We start from the raw sequence: 20,649 nt of genomic DNA, 5'->3' as shown, positions 1-20,649 counted from the left end.
ATAGCTGTTAATAAGCAAGCACACAAGTTGTTTTTCCACAGAACAACTGTTCTTTCCCATCTTACTTGAAGTTTGTGCTTACATTAACCGTGATTAACAGCTCTCCAGACATGGGAATGAGTGCACAGGAAGGAAGGAAGGGATAGGTGATACTGCCAGCTTGCACAATTGTGCTGGAAACAGGACAACGTTTAAGAAAACTGGCATTGCCTTCGTGTTTTGCTGCTTGGAGTGACAAAAAGCTCTGCCCCTCTCAGTGGGACAGCAGCAAGGAGTAGAAAACACCTTTGTACCTTGCAAGGACAGCAAAAAAAAAAGCTCCCTGATCCTTTGCCCACAAGGGAAGGAAGGATGCAAACAGAGGAAGGATGTGGCCTCTGTTAGGACTGCCTTTTGCCACTCAGAGAGCATATTGCTGAGTGGCTGCTGAGTGTCTGATCAGCAAATGCTGAAGTTACCAGTGTACTCGAGAGGTCCTGGGTGATTTTTGTCCATCGTTATGCACTTGTTTCATATTTTCAAACTTTTCTTCAGAGTCATTAGAGTGGGATGTTGCCAGTTGTTAGTAATCAGATTACTTTGGGAAACCTTCATGGGCTTTATGCCTTACTCTGATTACACTGTATGTCTTGTGAATAATATCTTAAACTTCACATCCTCTCAGGAACCGATTCTTGCAAGTCTCACTGCAGGACAGCCTTGAGCTTGCATAATTCTATTAGACAAGATGGTTAGTATGTACTGCCAGAAACTATGTACAGAGAGGTAAGAAAATCCCTAGTGAAACAGTTGCAACATCTCATGGGTTTTTTTAATTCTATAGGCAGGCTCCCTTGTGAACATGAGGGAAACTGGAAGAAGCTGGAAGGTATAGAAAAGAGTCTGAGAGCATGGAGGGAGCAGAGGAAGGGAACAAATGAAGTGAAGCAGGAGAGCATCTGGGGTGCTGAAGCAGCTGCAGTGGGACAGATGATGGTAGTGAGGAAGTATGAAGCACAAAACCAATGCATAATACAGAATTTTACTGATAGAAAATAGAAGAGGCCTTTGGAGAGAAGCGTTGAGAGTTGAGCTGGCTAAAGAGACAGTAGCTGGTCATGTTGAAATTATAGGGAAAATGAGAGGAACACAGAGACAAAAGGCTGAGGAAGGGAGCTGGCTTGCATGGCAGGGCTTGTTTCATCACAGTCTAGCAGGACAGCCTGTAAATCTGGCAATCGAGTATCTCTTACTTCTGTATGTTCATGTCAAACTACATTTTTGGTCCCAAAATGCAGGCTCAGACATGCTATTAGGAGAGGTGGTTTCCTCCTGAAAGCACCAAAAAGCAAACGTCAATTATATATGGGAAGCTCAGCTAAACCTCAGCATGGAGAACTCTCTTATCCTAGAGTCACACAATAAATCCAGTATTACAGTGTGCTCAGCAGAGGCAAAACAAACATTTAACAAGGAAAGGAAGAAGCTTCAAGTGTGTGCTTGTGAAAGAGAGAGGCTGTGCAAATAAATCAGAGGTTGGGTTACTGAATTGCCCATTCCCTAAAGAATGTCCAGAATTCTCAGATGAAAAGGAAATATACTTGCTAGGAAAAGTGACTAGTTTCAAAGCCAGGTACCTGTATAATTCCACATGCAGCTGACTGTTCCAAAGCATTGCTAACAAGTGTCTTGCTGGTATTGCCTTTTGTTTGACTGTGATAGTAACTATGACCATCCTTTCCTTTCCTGGTGTTTTAGGTACAGAGAGAACTGGCTGCTGTCATTGCCTTGAAAGCGAGGAAGTCAGGTGAGTCAGGCTGGACTTTAGAGGGACTTCTGTAACACTGTTACTGTTTGCCATTTGTTGAAGTTTTCAAGCTGTTATTGCTGTCTTATTAACATGGGGAAGCAAAGATAGCAAACCTCATTCCTTTCTCACTGGAGAATCTGTTTATATAGCACAATGCAATTACTGTCAAGCTTTGCTTCCCTTTGCTTGTCACATCTAATGACCTAGCTGATAAAGCTGGACTGTTACAGTTGAATTTGAACTTGGGTCATCTTCTGGCCAAAATCACTATTTTCTCTGCACTTTACAAAAGAAGCTTCTGTCTTTATTTGACTTAGATTTAAGACAAATGTGCTGATAAACTGCATATGGTTAAGTGAGAGTTGGATTTATTTCTAGAGTAAAGCAGAGTGGCCTTAAATTACTGGCATGTTCCCAAAGCCATTGAGGTCTGTGGGAGCATTTTCTCCGAGCAGCTCATGTGATGTTCAATTATGTTGCCAGAAATTGAGATCAGAGAACTTCTACTTCTTAAGCTATTTTCTGACCTGTTAATAGTATTGTGTTGTGATGTCTGAGTCTATCAGTGCCTTACAAGTATAGCATAAAAGTTATTGCATGCAGTATGCATACTGTGCACAAGATGGTATCTTAAACTGGAGGCATGAAGGAGTGGCTGGCATATCTGCAAAGATTTACTTGTAAAAATGTAAGTATAGCAAAAATATTCTAGTCAGCTTGATGCATTTTTGTCTGAAAATGGAAGTACTCACAGCTTATATCCATGGTCATCTGTAGAAAATCAACACAAATTTAGGTGTGATTTCAGACCTAAATCACTTCTGTGGGAGAACTTGGTTTCTGAAACTGCTGTAGTAGTTCATGATGTTAGCACCCCTCAGCTGCTTGACTTTACTGGCTATCACCTCAGTCCCACCTGAGTTGTAATGGCTAAGCATGGAAATGCTCCTGCTCTGGTTCAGTGCAGAGAAAACCTGGCTGGTTTAGGGAAGGAATCGAGGTACCCTTTTGTTTTGCTGTAACATGGGCTAAGAGTATAGTGCCACATATCTTTTTACTTAGTGCTTATAAAGTTCTAAGAAATCTTTCTCTGCTTCTTGGCAGTTGTGTCAGCAAATATTACTATTGCTACTGGCAACAAGTAAAGTCTCCATTCCCCAAAAGAATTGTTTTTAACCTGAATTAGCCTCTCATTTCCTTTCAGTGAATGGCTACAGAAATGATTGTGTCAGAAAATAGGATGGGGGTTGGATTACGAATGAACTGCAGGAGATGAGAGTTGGAAAGCTCTTGTAGTCTCCTTTATACTAGAGTAACTGCAACCCATGTTGACTAGATAGAAATATTCTAGTTAGAAGTTACAGCCTTAAATAAACAAGGCTTCCTATAGAGCTTTGAGGTGTTGACCAGCCTTTCCTAATACACTAATGCCCACAAAACATTTAGTTCTGAACAAAAGATGCATCTTCTAGTGGGTTTGACTAGCACGTGCTTGTGGTTGAGATGTGCATTTCTTTATGTCTCATCTTAGACAACTGTAAAAAATGGCTTCATGATCAGGCACAACAATTTAAGTTAATGCCTTTACTACACTAGGAGCAGAGTAAATTGGAGTGGTTGATTATGCTTTCTTATTTCATTGCTAATGGTTGAATTCACAGCATAGCCGTTACTGCTAGCACTCAAGCTATGGTGTTCTGTGCCTGGTGAAGTGAAGCATGCTTCAGAAAAAGTGCTTCAGAAGCAAAAAGCCAGAGTATCTTTTAAAGATAACCCACTCCATAGAATTCCAGGAAACAAACCTACAAAGATCAGACAGAGAATTTACTTTGGCACAAAACAGTGGAACATGGCTGTTGGGCCAGCTGCCCTGGGTGGCTTCCAGGCTGACGTGAGCGGTGTGGGTGCCTGGCTGACCCATGCTGGGATTTGTGAGTGGGGACTGCAGTGACAGACATGATCCCAACCTGCTAGCTGGACCCTGCCTGTGGTGGGTAATTGATTCATTAACTGAAAGCTTTCCTAGAGCTCAGCAAGCTAGAAACCAAAGCTGTTGTGCAGAAGTTCCCATACTGTTTTTGATGGTTTGGTGGTTTTTAAATGATGGGGTTTCAAAGTGTTTCCTCTAGATAGCTGGTTAGCTCTACCAGTACAAGAGAGAAAAAAAGAAAAAAGAAAGGAAAGAGTATTTTTGCTTAATGCAAGGATTGTGTAATTTGTTCCTGAGTTCCTTCAGTTTCTGAATATACCTCTGCCTTTGGAAAAGCACTTCACAGTGCTTGAATCGTACTAGAAAAACTGGCTGATTAAAGCTGTCATACTGCAACAGTCTAGGACTGTCATAATCATTGCTGGGTTACAATGCATGGGAAGCACTATACAAGCACACAAACACCACAGCTCCTTCTGCAAGAGGTGAAGAGTGTCCAGCTAGGAAGAAGGTTTGCTTACTTTGAGGGGGAAAACCCTGCCTTTGATGATCTGGGTGACATAGTTTATTTTTGTTTAAATTAAGCTTGGGATTACTCTGTACATGAGGAGCAGTAATTGCAACTATTGCAGTTCTTGGGCCAGAATGGCAGTTTCAGATTTAGGCACTGTATCTACTGACAAAAACAAACAAACAAACAACCCACCCCCCAAAAAGTCACAAAACAACAAAACCCAAGAAGAATACCCTTAGAAATAAGATAGAGAGCTGACCCTGCTATGGAGTATCAAATTCTTACTAGTATAGGGTTTGACTTGATGGAGAATATTTGCTACCAGAAAATAAAGAGTCTGTAAGATATGCGGGGAGAATGCCTTTCCCCAGAGGAGTTCTGCTTTGATTGTGGGGTGGAAGAATAGGAGAAACATATAAATGACAGATGCCTGAAGGAAAAATGCAGAACCTGAAAAATTGAAAACTTCTGTGATGTGAAGAAGTGCTCTGTTTACATACTGTTTTCATACTGCAAGTATACATACACACTCCAACAGCAAGGCATAAGACAACAGAGTTACCTAAGAGCTCTCACACAGAGGGAGCTAGGTATTTTTAGCCTCAAAAGAAACAACAACAACAACAGGCTAAAATTAATGTGTATAATCCTGAAGCTTTGATGGACTCCAATAACACTGTTGACTAGAAAGCACATCTATATTTCATTAGAATAAAGCGCTCATGATGAAGGTGACCTAACAGGGGGAAATGAGCTTGTGCTCTTCTCTGTGGCTTATAAAGAGGTATTTAAAATGTTCTTGCTTAACCTTAGAAATAAATAGATTAAATTGTCTTCCTTCATTTGGTAAAGGGTCTTGAGGAAGCAGGTAAAACACAGAATAAAGAATTAACCAGGCTGGAAAAGATCACTGAAATCATCGAGTCCAACCTATCACCCAACACCATCTAATCAACTAAACCAGGTGCCTCATCCAGTCTCTTCTTAAATATCTCCAGTGATGGGGACTCCACTACCTCCCTGGGCAGCCCATTCCAATGGCCAATCACTCTTTCTGTGAAGAATTTCTTCCTAACATCCAGCCTAAACCTTCCCTGGTGCAGCTTGAGACTGTGTCCTCTTGTTCTGTCACAGATTGTCTGGGAGAAGAGACCAATCCCCACCTGGCTACATCCTCCCTTCAGGTAGTTGTAGATGGCAACAAGGTCTTGCCTGAGCCTCCTCTTCTCCAGGCTAAGCAACCCCAGCTCCCTCAGCCTTTCCTCATAGGGCTCCAAACCCCTCACCACCTTCGTTGCCCTTCTCTGGACATGTTCCAGCAACTCAACATCCTTCCTAAACTGAGTGGCCCAGAACTGGACACAGGACTCAAGGTGTGACCTAACCAGTGCTAAGTACAGGGGCAGAATGACCTCCCTGCTCCTGCTGGGCACACAGTTCCTGATGCAGGCCAGGATGCCATTGGCCTTCTTGGCCACCTGGGCGCACTGCTGGCTCATGTTGAGCCTACTATCGACCAGTACCCCCAGGTCCCTTTCTGCCTGGCTGCTCTCCAGCCACTCTCATCCCAGCTTGTAGCACTGCATGGGGTTGTTGTGGCCAGTGCGTAGAACCCAGCACTTGGATGTGTTAAATCTCATGCCATTGGACTCTGCCCATCTGTCCAGGCTGTCAAGGTCCCTCTGCAGAGCCCTTCTACCCTGGAACAGAAGAGAACTTTGGGTTTAATTGTAGGGACTAGGCATTAGAATTACTGTGTTTGTTTGTACCTTGGTGGCTTCTGATGGCTTCTGCAAATGTGCTGAAGCGTAACACAAATTCACCCTCGTGTCTGAAGGTTTCAAGGGTTGGCATTTATCTCAATTGCTTGTCATAGCTCATGACATGTTTCTTATGTGTTAGAGATGGTAGCTAAAACAAGGATAAAAAGCTGCAAATAGCCTAAGGCTGGAGGTTTTACCCAGTGGCATAGCTGTACAAGTACATCTGAACCCATCAAAGTCTGTCAGGTAGATGCTCCAGACTGGCAATAATCCCACCCACAAACAAGGTACCTTGCAATTCTGTGCATCAGTCTAGCTGCTCCTCATGGCATCGTCCATCAAATTTCTTCAACTTTATAGCTAAAGGAATTTCTATAACTTTATTAAAGAGCGATTGCAAGAGGCTGTAGCCCTTGTGTTTCTGAATTCAGGGGCTAATTAAGATAATCACTGCCAAAGTATTTTGATGAGGTAGGAAGAAGATGGCTGCAACTTCCGCACAGGCATTGAGGGAACAGTAGCAGGGCAGCCGCAAAAGCTCCGGTGCTTGTGCGTGTGTTTGTTCCACTTTAAGAATGTTTCTCTGGTTTCCACACCCTCGGTGAGTTTGCAGATGACACCAAATAGGGTGGCTATGTTGATGTGTTAGAGGGTAGGGAAGCTTTACAATGGGATCTGGACAGGTTAGACCGATGGGCTAAGGCTATTTATATGAAGTTCAACATGGCGAAGTGCCAGGTCCTGCATTTGGGCCACAACAACCCTGTGGTAAGCTACAGACATGGGGCTGTGTGGTTGGAAAGCTGCAATTTGGAGAGGGACCTGGCGATACTGGTTGATAGTCAACTGAACTTGAGTCAGCAGTGTGCCCAGGTGGGCAAGAAAGCCAATGGCATCCTGGCTTGGACTGGAAACACTGCAGCCAGCATGAACAGGGAGGGGATCACCCCCCTGTACTCGGCACTTAATTATTGTGTGAAGTTCTGGGCCCCTCAATGTAGGAAGGACATTGAGGTGCTGGAATGTGTCCAGAGAAGGGTAATGAGTCTGATGAAGGGCTGGGAGTGCATAACCTATGAGGAGCATCTGAGGGAGCTGGGGTTGTTCAGTCTGGAGAAGAGAAGCTGAAGGGAGACCTCCTCATTCTCTACAACTACGTGAAGAGAGACTGGAGCAAGAAGGGGCCCACTGTCTTCTCCTTGGTGTTAAGTGACAGAACTACAGGAAATAGTGACAAGCTGTGCCAAGGGAGGTTCAGGCCAGATATAGGTAATTATTTCTTCACTGAAAGGGTTATCAGACATTGGAAAGGTCTGCCCAGGGCAGTAGTGGAGTCACCATCCCTGGGGTGTTCAAGCGGCACGTGGACCTGGTACTTGGTTTAGTACCAGGTACTAAATTGGTATTGGACATAGTTTAGTGTTGATCCTTTGTGCTGAGTTGAGGGTTGGAGTGGATGATCTTTGAGGTCTCTTCTAACCAGCTATAGTCTATTCTTCTGTTAAATACTTCTCAATCATGTCATTCTTATGTTGACAAACTCCTTTTTCATTTTTTTATTTATTTAAAGAGTACTTTACATTGTATTTATAATAATCACTTTTGCAACATGTTAACTTTATATGAGAGCCTCTGGATTGCTTCCACCTTGTTCTGACATCCATATATGCATATCCATCCTTCCCCTTTTGTATTGTGTCTACCAGGACTTTTAGGACATACAATTAAATATGAAGCAGTGACTGAGGCTTGAGCTTTGCTGACATGAATGAAAAGCAAGCTGTGAACAGCTATTCCTTCTCTTAGCCCCTGCACCACCTCTACAGCCCTGCTGTCAGAGCTGACTGCGTGACTTGACTCAAACACACTCCAGGCAATGTCAACCCGGTTAAAAGCATGAAAACAGCCAGGCTGGGTCAGGCTAAAAGTCCATCCAGCTCAGTCTTACTGTGAGTGATCAGTAAGGGATGTTTAGGGCAGAGAAACAGAGCAAGTACCAACAGTTGTTCTTATGATGTGCATACTCAGCATCTACCAATCCATGCTAGAAGGATTTTGCTGTGCCCACACTATTGTAGTAGGTAGCCCTTGGTGGACCTTGTCTCCATTAATTTATTGAATTGTTCTTTCAGCCTGCTTATACTCCTAACTTTCATTGTCTCTTGTGGTAGCAAGCCCCACAATTCATGTGTTTGGTACATGAAAGAGTATATTGGTTGGTTTCTCTTAAATGTATTCCCCATGACCCTCACTGTGGGCCCTCACTTAGGGCTACCTTTGGTGATGGCAAGTGGTGAATAATCCATTCCCAGTTCATCATCATACTATTAAGGATTTTGTGCACCTCTGTCACAATCCTGTGAGTCATTTCATTTCCAGGCTCACCGGTTTTTCATCATACCCAATCTAATCCATTAAATCTGATCATCTTTGACACATCTATTTTGTTATTTTTGAGATGGGGCAGCCAGAGCAGCATGCAGGGTTGCAGCTGGAGTTAGCACAAAGTGAGGCTGGCAGCTTCTTATCAGGGTGGGGAGGTGGAGGGATATGGGAAGGATGCCAGTAAGACCCTTTTGGCAGCATTAAGCTGTTTTATCAGCTTAGTTAACTCAGGAAACAGCATCTTTATCGTTCATCCCTTGTTCCCAAGTAGCACAGATCCTGTGAAACTTAGTGGTAACTTTGCTCCACAATAATTAGCATAAATTTTGCCATTTGGTGCTACATGAGTGTGCTGTGTCACTACTTTTTCACTCACTTGTAGAACAGAGTTCTTGTATAGACAATGAAAATCATTATGAATTTGAATTAGATTTGTACACATCCTTGAAAAATGAGGTTATAAATTCATGATCAAAGGTATTTGCACTTTAGTATTGTGCTTAAGTCTCAAACATATTCAGTACCCTTTAAATGTGCAGGTTTTGTAAACAAACACATGTGGGATCTCTAGTGCACAATGTATTCAGTTTATTGTCACTTACTTTATGCCACTGAAAAAGGGCATAAAGAGGGATGGAAAAATTTGCTCCTGTGTATGGAATGAGGTGGCAGTCATGTGCTAGAGAGGTATGCACTTTTCCTTGTGGAAAAACTGAGAAAGTATGAAAAGGTTAACATTAGTAGGATCTTACTGCTTTCCTGTGTCCCCTTTTCTCTTTCTTCAGTGAGTTTATTTACTTGAGTAAGACCTTATTTCATTACAATTTAGAATTCCTCCAAGCACCCACTCCTTTAAAGCAAGGAATTAGCGTTCTTCTGAAAGCGCTACTGATAGCATTCATCCTGGAGAAATGGCCACTCAAAGTGGAAGTGCAGGAGTGTCATGCTTCTGGTTGAACTCAGCAACTTTGCTTTTCTTGCACCCATTGAAATGTGGTTCAAAATGAAAGCTGTACCTTGAAAATATACTAGGAATATTTTAAGTTACATTGCACTTTAAGGATTTCACGCTTTGAACTCAATGTGTCCCTGGGCAGCCTGATCTAGTTGGAGCTGTCCCTACTCACTGTGGGGGGGTGGACAAGATGGCCTTTGAGGGTCTCTTCCAACCCAGTGTGGTCAGTGAATCTGTGTAATCATGTTGGCTTCTTTAAGTGATCCTTTTAAAACATTTTATACCTTATTGAAGGGTATGCCCACCCCTAGGGACCAATGCCTTGTTGCATCCCAGTACTCCTGAGATCACTCATGTCAAGGAGCCAGCAGCACTTCAGAAGGATAAAATCAGCCCCTTCCTAGCCCTGAAGTATTGTGTTGGTCAATTAGGAACACTGTGCCACACACACACTCTGCTCTGTTGTGCCATGGATGAATTGCAGGTGACCACCTGCTTTGTGCCCACCCTAGGCAATTCTGGGGTGAGGAATTGCCCTGAACAACAGCAGTGAATGGATCTCACAGTTATGCTCACAAGCTGTTGTGTATCCAACAGCTAATGCAAACCAGAATGGACCCCAAGCCTTAGAAGAAGATGGAAAAGAGCTCCAAAATGCTTTCTGGTGTGAATTAAGTTGGAAAGGATTCTGGCAGCTTATAGCCTGGGGTTTTTTTTAAGTTGTTGCAGGACTTTGGGCTTAGTTCTTTCTGGGTGATGCACTTCCACAGAACAAGTGAGCAATGCAGAATGGCTGTGCAGGTGACAGATGTTTTGCATGAAACCAAAAAGAGATTCCAGGGTAACTGAAAAGACAGTTCTTGTGAAGAAAACAAAACAAAACAATTCCCAGGTAAATGCTGTGTTTCCAGTGCCTCTCCCAAAGCATTCACAGAATTTATTCAGGGTCCTCTTTGTTTCCTGCTCCTTTCCTCGCTATGCCCAGAGGATATTTCCATGTAATAGAGGAGTGTTTGACTTTGCACCAGCCTGCTCAGTGTCTGCTCCTACCTCCTTGTCTGATCAGTTCTCAGCAATCATTTTTCTGGGCCTGCTGATCATGTAATGGATTCTTCAACTCTCTCCCAAAATCTCATTTCAGGCAACATTCACTGCCACTTGTGCATGATATTTAAAGTTAAAAGAATTGTGAGAATGAATGTCTTAAAGCAAAAGAGCTTTCTGCATTCAGCCATCAAGTCGTTTTCCTTGAGCTACTCTTGCTACAAAGAACATCACTTTTGTCTCTTCCTGTAGTTACAGGGTTTACAACTTGTTTTCCACCTTTTTTTTTCCTTCTTGATAAAAAATTATATGAATTTGTGTGTTCACAAAGTGAATGTGAAATGTGCCTTTTCCTTTGTACCTATCACAAAGTGCCAGATGTTGAACACCAAACCTCTCCTGACCACATTAATCAACAGCAGTTGATTATCTGTTAAAAAAAAGTCTGCTTTGTTTAGCCAGAGGTGTTTTGCAAATTATGTTCTTCTAATGTACCACCATCATAGATGGAATACAGGCCCTCAAACCCAGATAAAAGGCTTCAGTTATGATGAATAAAATAAACAGAACTTCCTAACAAAACCAGTTGCATGATAATGAGAAAGGAATAGCACCATAGGCTCCCTGCCATAATCCTGAGTTGGGAATTATTATTTGCCTTACTTGGTATGCTCCTTTATTTTTCCATTTACAGTGGCTATATAACACAGGCAGGCCTCAGACTCATTTATACTGAAGTTTCCCCTTCCTGTGGTCATTTAGATGCAGTGGAAGGGAATGGTGCCTTAATGCTGTGTAGATCAACAAGACCAAATCTACATCTGTCAGCCTCCTTTCTTACTACACTGGCTTTGCTCTGTTTAGATTGCAAATTCCTACCCCTGCTGTTATCTGTTCCTTTTGATAAACTGCAATGAGAGGAAATGTTTTTGCATCATTTTTGGGAGTCCTGTTTCCTATCTGAGAAATGGCTTTGTAGCACTATGACCCTTGGGAACTTAGTTTTCTGTGGGGAAACTAGGCCGGCATAATGAGTACCCTCTGTGCAATTTCAATATTGGTTCTACCTAAGGTCAAGCTGAAGTTAATGACCAGTTTTTTATATACATAAATCAGTTATGAAACCAGCATTGCATTTCATGCCTTTGTAATTTTAAAAAGAAATAGAATGCTTGGTGTAATGTGTATCAAATTGATTTAAAGCACAAAGCATAAATACCATGAATCCCAAACTAGTGCTTGGGAGAAAGTGGCATCACTGTCACTTGTGCAGCAGTCCATTCCCTGGTTTACAATCACCTTTATTCCATCCCATGCTTGCTGTGCTTTCTTAGATGCAGAGGTGCTGAACAATGCTGTAAGCAGGGAGTCTGTCTTTAATTTTGCATTTTCTTTGTTTCTTTAATTAGCTGATTTACTCAGCTGATTGCACAGCTGTCTGGGCAAGACCCCCCTAGGGGCCTGCCAACTGTTTCAGAGATACTTGGTGTACTCAGTCAAGAGAAATCTGTATGATAATTTACATATACATATATATATATATATGCAGACAGAGTGGGAAGGAATGAGAAAGCTCAGAGGCAATTTTTGTGTTGCTAATAAAAGGGACCATGTTAAGCATGAGCTTAAAAAGCTTTCTCTTTTCAGTAATTTCTGGGAAAAGATTACAGTTTCATGGTAAATAAGGAACCATTTCCCAGTTGGAGGGTTTTATTCCTGGGATTATTGCTGTTCATTATATGGAGGCTTGTTTTGTTTTGTTTTATTGGTTTTCCCTCTTTAATCTGGAAGTAAGATTTAGGAAATGGAGAATATGTATGAGGAGAATATGCATGAGGACCTGGTCTGGCATAAAATAGTTCTCAAGTCTGAGGTTTGTAAAGCATTTACTTGCTGCTCGTCTTCCTTTCCACCATTCATCATCAGTGCCTCTTTACATAACCTACAGGCACTGGCTTTTAGTTTCCCCAGTGGTATCAGTATGAGCTGTTCACTTTTTTCCCACTCTGATAAATTAATAAGCATCAGCAAACATTATAACACTGTCAAACAGCTCCGAGCTGCTGCAGTAACCAGCCTCTCTTGGGCTCACTCCATACCCTCCACAAAGAACTAGGGGTAGAACAATCTCCACTTTTCAAAATGACCATGTAAGTTTCCAAAAATAATAAAATTAGCTTAGAAGTATATGATTAAAAAGAAAAAAAGGAAAAAGTGCCTTTTTTTCCTCCTATTTGTGTCTGAACAGCTTCCTTGGGGGTGGGGGGAGCCCAACAAACCAAACCTGAAGGAAAAGCCACCACTCAAACCTATGTACCTCTCAAAAAATTTGGGTTATAAGAAGAATGCTAAAAGTTGTAAGCTTCCCAGCTGCTGCTGGTAAATCAGCTGGTACAGGCTGCTGGCAGTTCAGAGCATAGTCCTGAGTTTGGTTTTTTTCAACAGCGATGGTGTGACAGGGACGGAAAAATGGGCTATAACCACCCAGTGTGGATAAGACTGTGAAAAGCTGTTGGCTTGTCAAATAAAGTTCTTCTGTTCAGAAGTAGGCTTTTTACTACTTCCAAGGTGTTGTGTGTCTCCTCTCTGTAGAGGGCATGTAAGTGCCTTTTGCTTACAGACTAGAAAAAGGAGATGCATATATGAATTTTGATCACACAGTACTGGGAAGATTGAAATCTGGCAAAGGGCAGAGCGGTTTGATGTTCTGGTATGTTAGCAGGTTAAAGAACAACACTAAATAATAAATGAACATCCTCATTTGAAACGAAGGAGCATCACTGAAAACACGAGGGACAGAGCCTTAAGGGTGACCGAGCTTTGTGGGATGAGCAGAGCTGCCTCTGGAGCAGCTGCGGAGACTCCTCACCCAGCCCTTGCCGGGGGGAACCTGGCAGTGTCTGGAGCTGGGATCCTGCAGGATTGGGCTGCTCCTGAGGCTATGCCTGAGGGTTTACAACACGCTTGTTCAGGCTTGGGAGAAGCCTAGGGCAGTGCAGAGAGAGACTGCATGTCTGCCACGGGTGACAATTATGGGCTCCCCACCCTCAAAAGAGGTAGGCAGTCCTGGTCCTGCAGTTGGACTTCACAGCAAGCTCAGGGGCTGGAGGTGTGAGGCACAAGAGGTCTAGCAGCAATGCCAGCTTGCAGAGTGCCATCTCCACTGCCCTGCCTGCTGCTTGGGAGCCCTGTTCTGAAGCAGGTCATCAAACGAGCCAGGCTAAAATTCCTTGCCAGTCCGTAAAGCCCAAATACTTCATGGTGTACAGAGAGGGAATAGTAAGTACAGAAGATATGAAACAGCCAGCAGTGCTAGGGAGCTAAGTTGACTCTGTCCTGGAATGGCCATGTGAGTGCCCCTTAGAGTGAGTTGCTTACAGGACAGATGTCCCTGCCTCCTATTAAGCAGCAAAATGGTTAACCGTGATGGCAGGTCGTGTCTTAAGTATTTAAATAATTAGCTTTCAAAGTTAACACCCTATTAAGCCAAAGGGAGGAAGTTCACACCTCTCCTGGTGTTATTGTTCCAGTCTGGCTGGCTGCAGCAGCAGAATGAGCTAGTGCCTTGGTTTGTGTTGTGAAGGTTATCTTTGCAGCCAGAAGGGTAGAAAGAAGAAACTTCATTTACAGAAAAGGAAGAAAGCACAATGCACCAAAACCTCTGGGAAGATTGTAGCGCTGTGGGTTCCAGGAGTTGGTTTATATGTGGATTTTTTTTTCCAACTGTCCTTTCTGCTCTCAGTTGCATTAAAATTCTATAGTGAATGAGACTAATTATTAAAATAAAATAATGCACATTATATTATGTGGCTTTTAAAAATCTTACTCATCAAACACAATTAATTTACCTTCAAGTTTGGGGACATAAAGAGCAATATCTGTGGATATACATTTGTCTCAGTCCAGAGAGGAAGAGAGACTCAGTTCTTTTGAATATTCCTGTGTTATGAAATTAGAGGCACAAATGAGGCCAAACTATGTACAGCTAGGGTATTTATTACACAAATAAAGTGGATGGATCAGAAGGTGGATGGATCAGAAGGAGAGAGAGAGAAAGTAGACAGTGAGAGGGAGAATAGGAAGAGAGAAGAGGAAAGGAATTATATTACCATACCTCTCACCCCCAAGACATTTTGGGTCTGTGGAGGAAGGGTGCTGCAGCTTTGGCTGTGGAGGAGAGGTCATCCTTGTTGGCTGTGCTGTCCTCTGAGCAGCCTCTTCAGTTCCATGAGTTGTAGCAGGCAGAACTTAGGACACACAGAGAGGGTTCCTCTTGGTGTTCCAGGCTACATGGTGATGTCTCTGTCGTTTTTCTCTCCTGGTATTCTCCGCGTTTTCCTTCAGAGCAGCATTGCCCCGGTCTTTTCCTTCTCTCCTGTTTTCCTTCTCAGCTGCATTGTCCAGGTCTTTTCTGTCTGTGTTTTCCTTCTCCTGAGCCAGTAGTTGCTCAGATCTTTTGTACAGTTTTTAGGTATGTATATTCCAGCGAGTATAGATAGCAGTGTTCTCTGCCCATTATTATTTCCAGGGCAGCTGCAGTCTGGTGAGCAATCTTTATCTATGCACCTTCCAGAGAGTCGTTCCAGTGGCACCTGCCCAGTGCACATCAGCTATTGTCTGGGTCAGCAGCAAAGGTGATTTTATCTTTGTTGAGTTATATCAAGAGAGACAAGATTTAGTCTCTCACAATATTATATGAGCAATACAGGGAGATGTGCTCTGTGGGTAACCCTGGCAGGATTCTCCCGTAGGCAGGATAAGTCTTATTGTACTGCAGGTGGCTGTTGTGACTGCATGCCAGACTGTCTAGCTAAGGTGACTCCTTTAGCATGACTATAACACTTCATGCTGCAGAGGAAGGCAAATCCTTTCCAATGCTTTTAAACTTTGTAATGTGTCAGTAAAAGCAGAGAAGCACTGTTGGCTGGTGATGGTGACACAAAGGATGTGTTGAGTTCCAGTGTTAGCAATGGTTGCATTCCCTGTCCTTTCATAGTCTGTGTGATGGCTGATTCTGCTGAGGTCCTCAGTACAACATTATTTTCTCTTGTTTCTTCGTTATTTTATCTGCTGATTTAATGAACTGAAATGGGATTACGAAGGGACGATGCTCTCCCCCACAAGAATTTTCTCTTCCAAAATTAGTTTGTAGAAGAATCTGCTAGCAAAATCTCAGCTTTGGTCCATGGGGACGCAAGAAACTTGGATCAGATGATGGCCCTTGTGATCCTTAAGCAACCACAAAAAAAACAACATCCTGGAATTCCCTAAGCTAATTTGCAAATGGACACATTTGAACCCCACATTTGCAAGCTAATGCTCGTTTAACATCTTCTTTCCTTCATGGTGACTTCTCCAAGAAGGAGAAATGCTGCAGGTAGAAAAGGGAATTGGTCACTCTGTGTTTCTTTGCATTTTTTTCCTGTCTCTGGTCTCAAGCCTGAGCCCAAACACAGAACACAAATAGACCAGGGTAAACCGCCTTTGCCTGGTGCTGCTGCTTTGTAAGACGTGCTGGGGTATTAATATCAGGGAGCAAAGCTGGGTTCATGCTGGTGGAGAAGGAAGGGCTTGGCACAGCTCCAAAGTTCTCAACTTCTTTATATGTACATCACAGTTTTAAGGGAAATGTCCCAGCATCATCAGCCTCCTGGGAAACACTTTCCCATTCCACCCTAACCTTCCGCTCGCTTTTCCTGCAGCTGAATTTGCAACATTGAGTCTTTTTGTTAAGAACTAAATGGGTAGCTTACACTAAGTGGTAATTTACCCTTGAATTCCTTTATTTTATGTCAGAATTTGCACTGTGTGCACAAGAGTCCACGAGGGTAGTGCCTGGACAAATTCAAGAGGTGTCTGTGAGCTGTTACAAGGCTAAGAGTCACACTGTATAGAAATGCAGCAGTTTGTTTCTTATGTGTGTGTGTGACAGTCCCCAGTAACATAAATTTCTGAATACACTGGAGTATTTTAAGAAATATGTGGTTTGGTTTGGTTTTTCTTTTCCTTTCTGTATGTATAGGCAAAACATGCAATAACCTTTTCATACAGAAAACAAGAAAATATAATGAAGAGATGTTATTCATCTGTATGGCTACTGCAGCCTTCAAGGGGCTGTGTTCTTGTGATGGAGAAAAATGTATGAGATTATGTGATTCCTTGAGCATTGTTTCCTGGGTGTAATTAAGTGGTTCAATTGTAGCTGGTTCTTAGGAGTTTGGATAAGAGGCAGGGAGGACACAAAAATCAAGTTTGTGATGGAAATTTCATGAAAAAGAGGCCAGCTGCTCCCTCTCTCCCAAGAGGGCTTCAAGAATGTCAGTGTGAGGTCTGAGATTATTTTTTCCTTTAAGAAAATATTTACTGATTCTTTTCTGCATTCCTTACATGGTCTAAACAACATTAAAGCCAAGATCTGGCTTTGGATTATGAACTTCTAAAGTTTTTTTTAGAGCTGAGCTGTGAAATTACTGATAAAACCAGCCTCTTTTTTAACCCTTTACTTAGAAGGCATCAAAACTGAGGTAATTTTCTCATTATCTTTAACACTGATCATGCTAAAATTTTTCAGCACTCAGGGGTACTTGTATGATTTGGAGTTGTAGATAGATAGCCTCTTCTCTTTCCCTGCGTTCTGGGTAAAAGGTATTACTGCCTTCAACCCTGGGTGTTTGCTGCTTATCACTGGTTCCTCACCCAGATCATGTTTGTTAATCAGCCAGCCCAGCCAGGTGAACAATAGCATGCTGCTCTTTGAAGGGCTTCCCTGGCACTGGTCAGGGAAGAGGACACTTGTAATAGAGGCCAATGACAAGAAGCCAGTTGACAGCCACTAACCTTTTCCCCTGGCACAGCTGTTTGTGGAGCACACATCTGCTCAGGCTTGTCAGAAAAGCTGGCTGGATCAATGAAAATCACTTAAACCCAGACTCATGGTCTTGTTACTAGGAAGGTGCCACTCCTCTAAATACACTGATTAATAGCCAGGGTCTGAGGGGATATTTTGCTCATCAGAGGCTACAGCAAATTGATTTTGGGAGAAATCAGAAAACTGGAAGGAGAGTTGGGGAAATGTTGGATTTCTGTTAACACAGCCACAGACTTAAGCAATTTGCTCAAACAAATGTCTTTTTTCATCATTCATTAACACCTTCTGGAATTGCAGCACTCATGGCTCATGCTTGTTGTTCTAACTAGTGTTTAACAAATAGATAGCCTGAACCCTCTGCATCTCCCACAAGGCCAGTGAGTAGAATGGGGTCATGCACATGTAGAAGAGGAGGCTGAGGGGAGAACTCACTGCTCTCTTCAACTGCCTGAAGGGAGATTGGAGTAAGGAGGGAGCCAGCATCTTCTCCTTGATGACAAGTGACAAGACTAGGGGAAATAGTTACAACCTGTGCCAGGGGAGGTTTAGCCTGGATATGAGGAATTACATCTTCACTGAAAGGGTTACCGAACATTGGGATGGTCTGCCTGGGGGCAGTGGTAGAGTCACCATCCCTGGGGTGTTCAAGTGGCACATGGACCTGGTGCTTAGGGACATGGTTTAATATTGACCCTTCAGTGCTGAGTTGAGGGTTGGAATGGGTGATCTTTGAGGTCTCTTCCAACCAGATATATTCTGTGATTCCGTCTGCAAGAGGATGGGACAGCTCTTGGGCAGGAAGACTGGGAGCTGGGTTATAAAGAAAGGGACTGCACAGAGCCCCAGTCTGGTTGGATGAAAGCCCTGACCTGCACTAGAAAAGTTGGGGTCACACAGGGCTATTGAGGCAATCACTTTGATTGCTACTTTTCCAGCCTGGGGCAGATATATGCCAGTGTCCCAAGGGCATTTTGAGTTTGCCTAGCTTTAAATGCTGCTGGGTTATAATCACCATTACACATGCTATGTATTACAGCTGTAGGTTGACCCTGTGTTGTCAGCATTCATCTTGAATTTCAGAGGCTGACTGTTCAAGTGATGCCAACAAACCCACCAGTGAAGATTTAAACCAGACCTCTGTTTTCCTTTTATAACAGATAAAGAAAGATCCCTGAATGGAATAAATTGTATTGACAAACCTACTTCCTCTCCCCCTTCCCTCTCCCCTTTTATAATTACTTCTTTTTTACCTTTTTAATTTTTTTCCCCAATAACATAACAGTGGGGGAAGAAGAAAGAATTATACCCTACATGAATACCATCAGAAATCCTGCAGTAAAAAGGAAATAAATCCCTATGCTTAATTTTGGGGGTCAAGAATGGTCTAAAGTTGCTTTCCTGCTAAGTTACTGGATACTGCCTAAAGGTTTGGCTGCATTTTTTGAAATACCTTTGAGCACCTTTTGAAGTACAAGAGGGATCTCAAGGCTCACCTTGCATGTATAAGCTCAGATATGTTAACCTGGTTATGTCTAAAGATTCAGGCTGGAGGCTGAAGAGAGCTTAGGTGAGGGTGGCTGAGGAAGGTAATACTGCTACCTCTACAACTCATGTGTTCACTGATCAAACTCGGGCTGCTTCAGCTCGCAGACATAGCTGTAAGGCAAAACAGGATTGGTGATCCTTGTCTGAAAACACTGTGCTGTGGGCTGTGACTGTTCAGATCTAGCCTGGTGACCAGCTTAGGTGCCCAGGGGTGAAGGAGAAAGGTGGTGGAAAAGTAGAAGTACAGAAGCAAGCACACAAGCTGCTCATCCATCAAAGCCATGAGCTTGGCATTACTCAGGAAATGGATTTGCCAGCTCTTCTGCTTCAAGGACGCTTTTATTGTCACAACTGCTGTGGTTACACTGGCATATCATTTGATGTTTACACAAGATTGATGATATTTGAGTGTGGGGCTTGTAAGTAAATGAGCATGGTGTAAGGTAAAGTCACTTCTCAGTTGTTTCATTTGGTCTGACCCTCCTGACTTCCCATAGTGTCAGATTTGAGAGTGGCTTGAGATTTTAATGCCCCACTGAAATACAGCAGGTGGGTGAGTTGGCTGGAAGGGTATCTTGGGCTTATAGCTAGTAAAGCAAACTACCTATAGCTATTTGCAATGTGGAAGCCTGATGTGTCTCTGCAAAAACAGTCCTTGTTTCTGTAGCTAGGGAAGCTGATATCTGTGGTTTCTATCTGTCCAGAACTTACATGTCTGATCCAAACCTTTTTTGTTTGAAGTCTGGCAAAACTCACTAGTGTTAACCAATGTTAATTAAGCAAAGTTTCTCTTACTGTGCCAACAGTGAGTAACCTTCAGTAGATCATCTTCTGCTACCATTTGTTTTCAGAGGTGACTTCCATGGATAGTAGTGGTGTTTGTTAAGATTCACATTACTTTGCTTATAAAGAATTTCCTAAGGCTGAGGTGAAGGATAAATCTGTTTATTTTATTTAGTCTGAATTGACCTTCTTGCAATCTAATGAAAATTAAGGGATGGATGACTTTTTAATTCTTTATGAATCATCAGGTCTTGTTATAATGTGTGGAAAAGTAGAGTTCCCTTAAATGCCACCATTTTACAGGTCTAACAGGGGGCAGACTATAAGTATTTGGTACTGCATTTTACTTCCTGGAAGAAAATAAGGTGTACCTTATTTAGGATTTATTCAAACCCAGTAAGGTGAATGCTGTAGCTTTATTTCCAAACCACTCACAGCGTTAACAAGAAAGGTAAACTTGGAGCAAGGTTTCTGGAATGGTCATCCTATGTGATCTGAACAGGACCATGCTGCTTTGCTGCTGCTTCTGATTTAAACCCGACTGCCTCCAATACCTTCTCTCATTCTTACTTTAGCAATTCATCAAAATGAAGAAAACAACAGTCAAGAAATGAAAGGACTAGAAGAGCTCAAGGATACCTCTGATGCTCAGGTAAATGTGTATGATTAATGGTGTCTTGGGAACTTTTTCAGATCTACAAGATGAAGGATCTGCTTTCAATAGCTCTGGGAAATGGATTTTCCTTGATGTTCTGTGCAGGGAGCCTGTAGGAAGGAGAAAGTCTGCTGGATCTTGTCTTACGTGACTCTTTAGAATAAGATTGATGATTACTCTGGGAATTAACACCATGATATTGCAATCACACAGTATTCTTCAACTATCTCTCTGCTCTTTTTAGATAATACACATAGCATATACCAGATGTGAAAATAAAATGAGATGTGTTTTGGGAGGCAGGGGCACATGACATTTTGATTGAATTTTAATCACTGTAAATAGACATGCAATGAAATGAGGATACTTATTAGTCACTCGAGTGTGAGCAACAACCTTTTTCTTTCCTTCCCAAACT

The 20,649-nt window shown here is 42.5% G+C and overlaps 1 protein-coding gene across 1 annotated transcript in view; it reads left to right on the top strand.

Annotated features, from left to right (window-relative positions):
- Positions 1 to 20,649, top strand: part of RAPGEF5 (Rap guanine nucleotide exchange factor 5) — a 174,622-nt gene that overhangs the window by 51,119 nt on the left and 102,854 nt on the right. The window contains exons 7-8 of the mRNA XM_054161174.1: positions 1,738 to 1,786; positions 20,152 to 20,228. Coding sequence (XP_054017149.1) covers positions 1,738 to 1,786; positions 20,152 to 20,228 — 126 coding nt within the window. The remainder of the gene's footprint in view (positions 1 to 1,737; positions 1,787 to 20,151; positions 20,229 to 20,649) is intronic.

The sequence above is a fragment of the Dryobates pubescens genome, chromosome 4 (assembly GCF_014839835.1).
Source record: "Dryobates pubescens isolate bDryPub1 chromosome 4, bDryPub1.pri, whole genome shotgun sequence".
Taxonomy (NCBI): domain Eukaryota; kingdom Metazoa; phylum Chordata; class Aves; order Piciformes; family Picidae; genus Dryobates; species Dryobates pubescens.
This window is presented reverse-complemented; position numbering and strand designations above follow the sequence as displayed.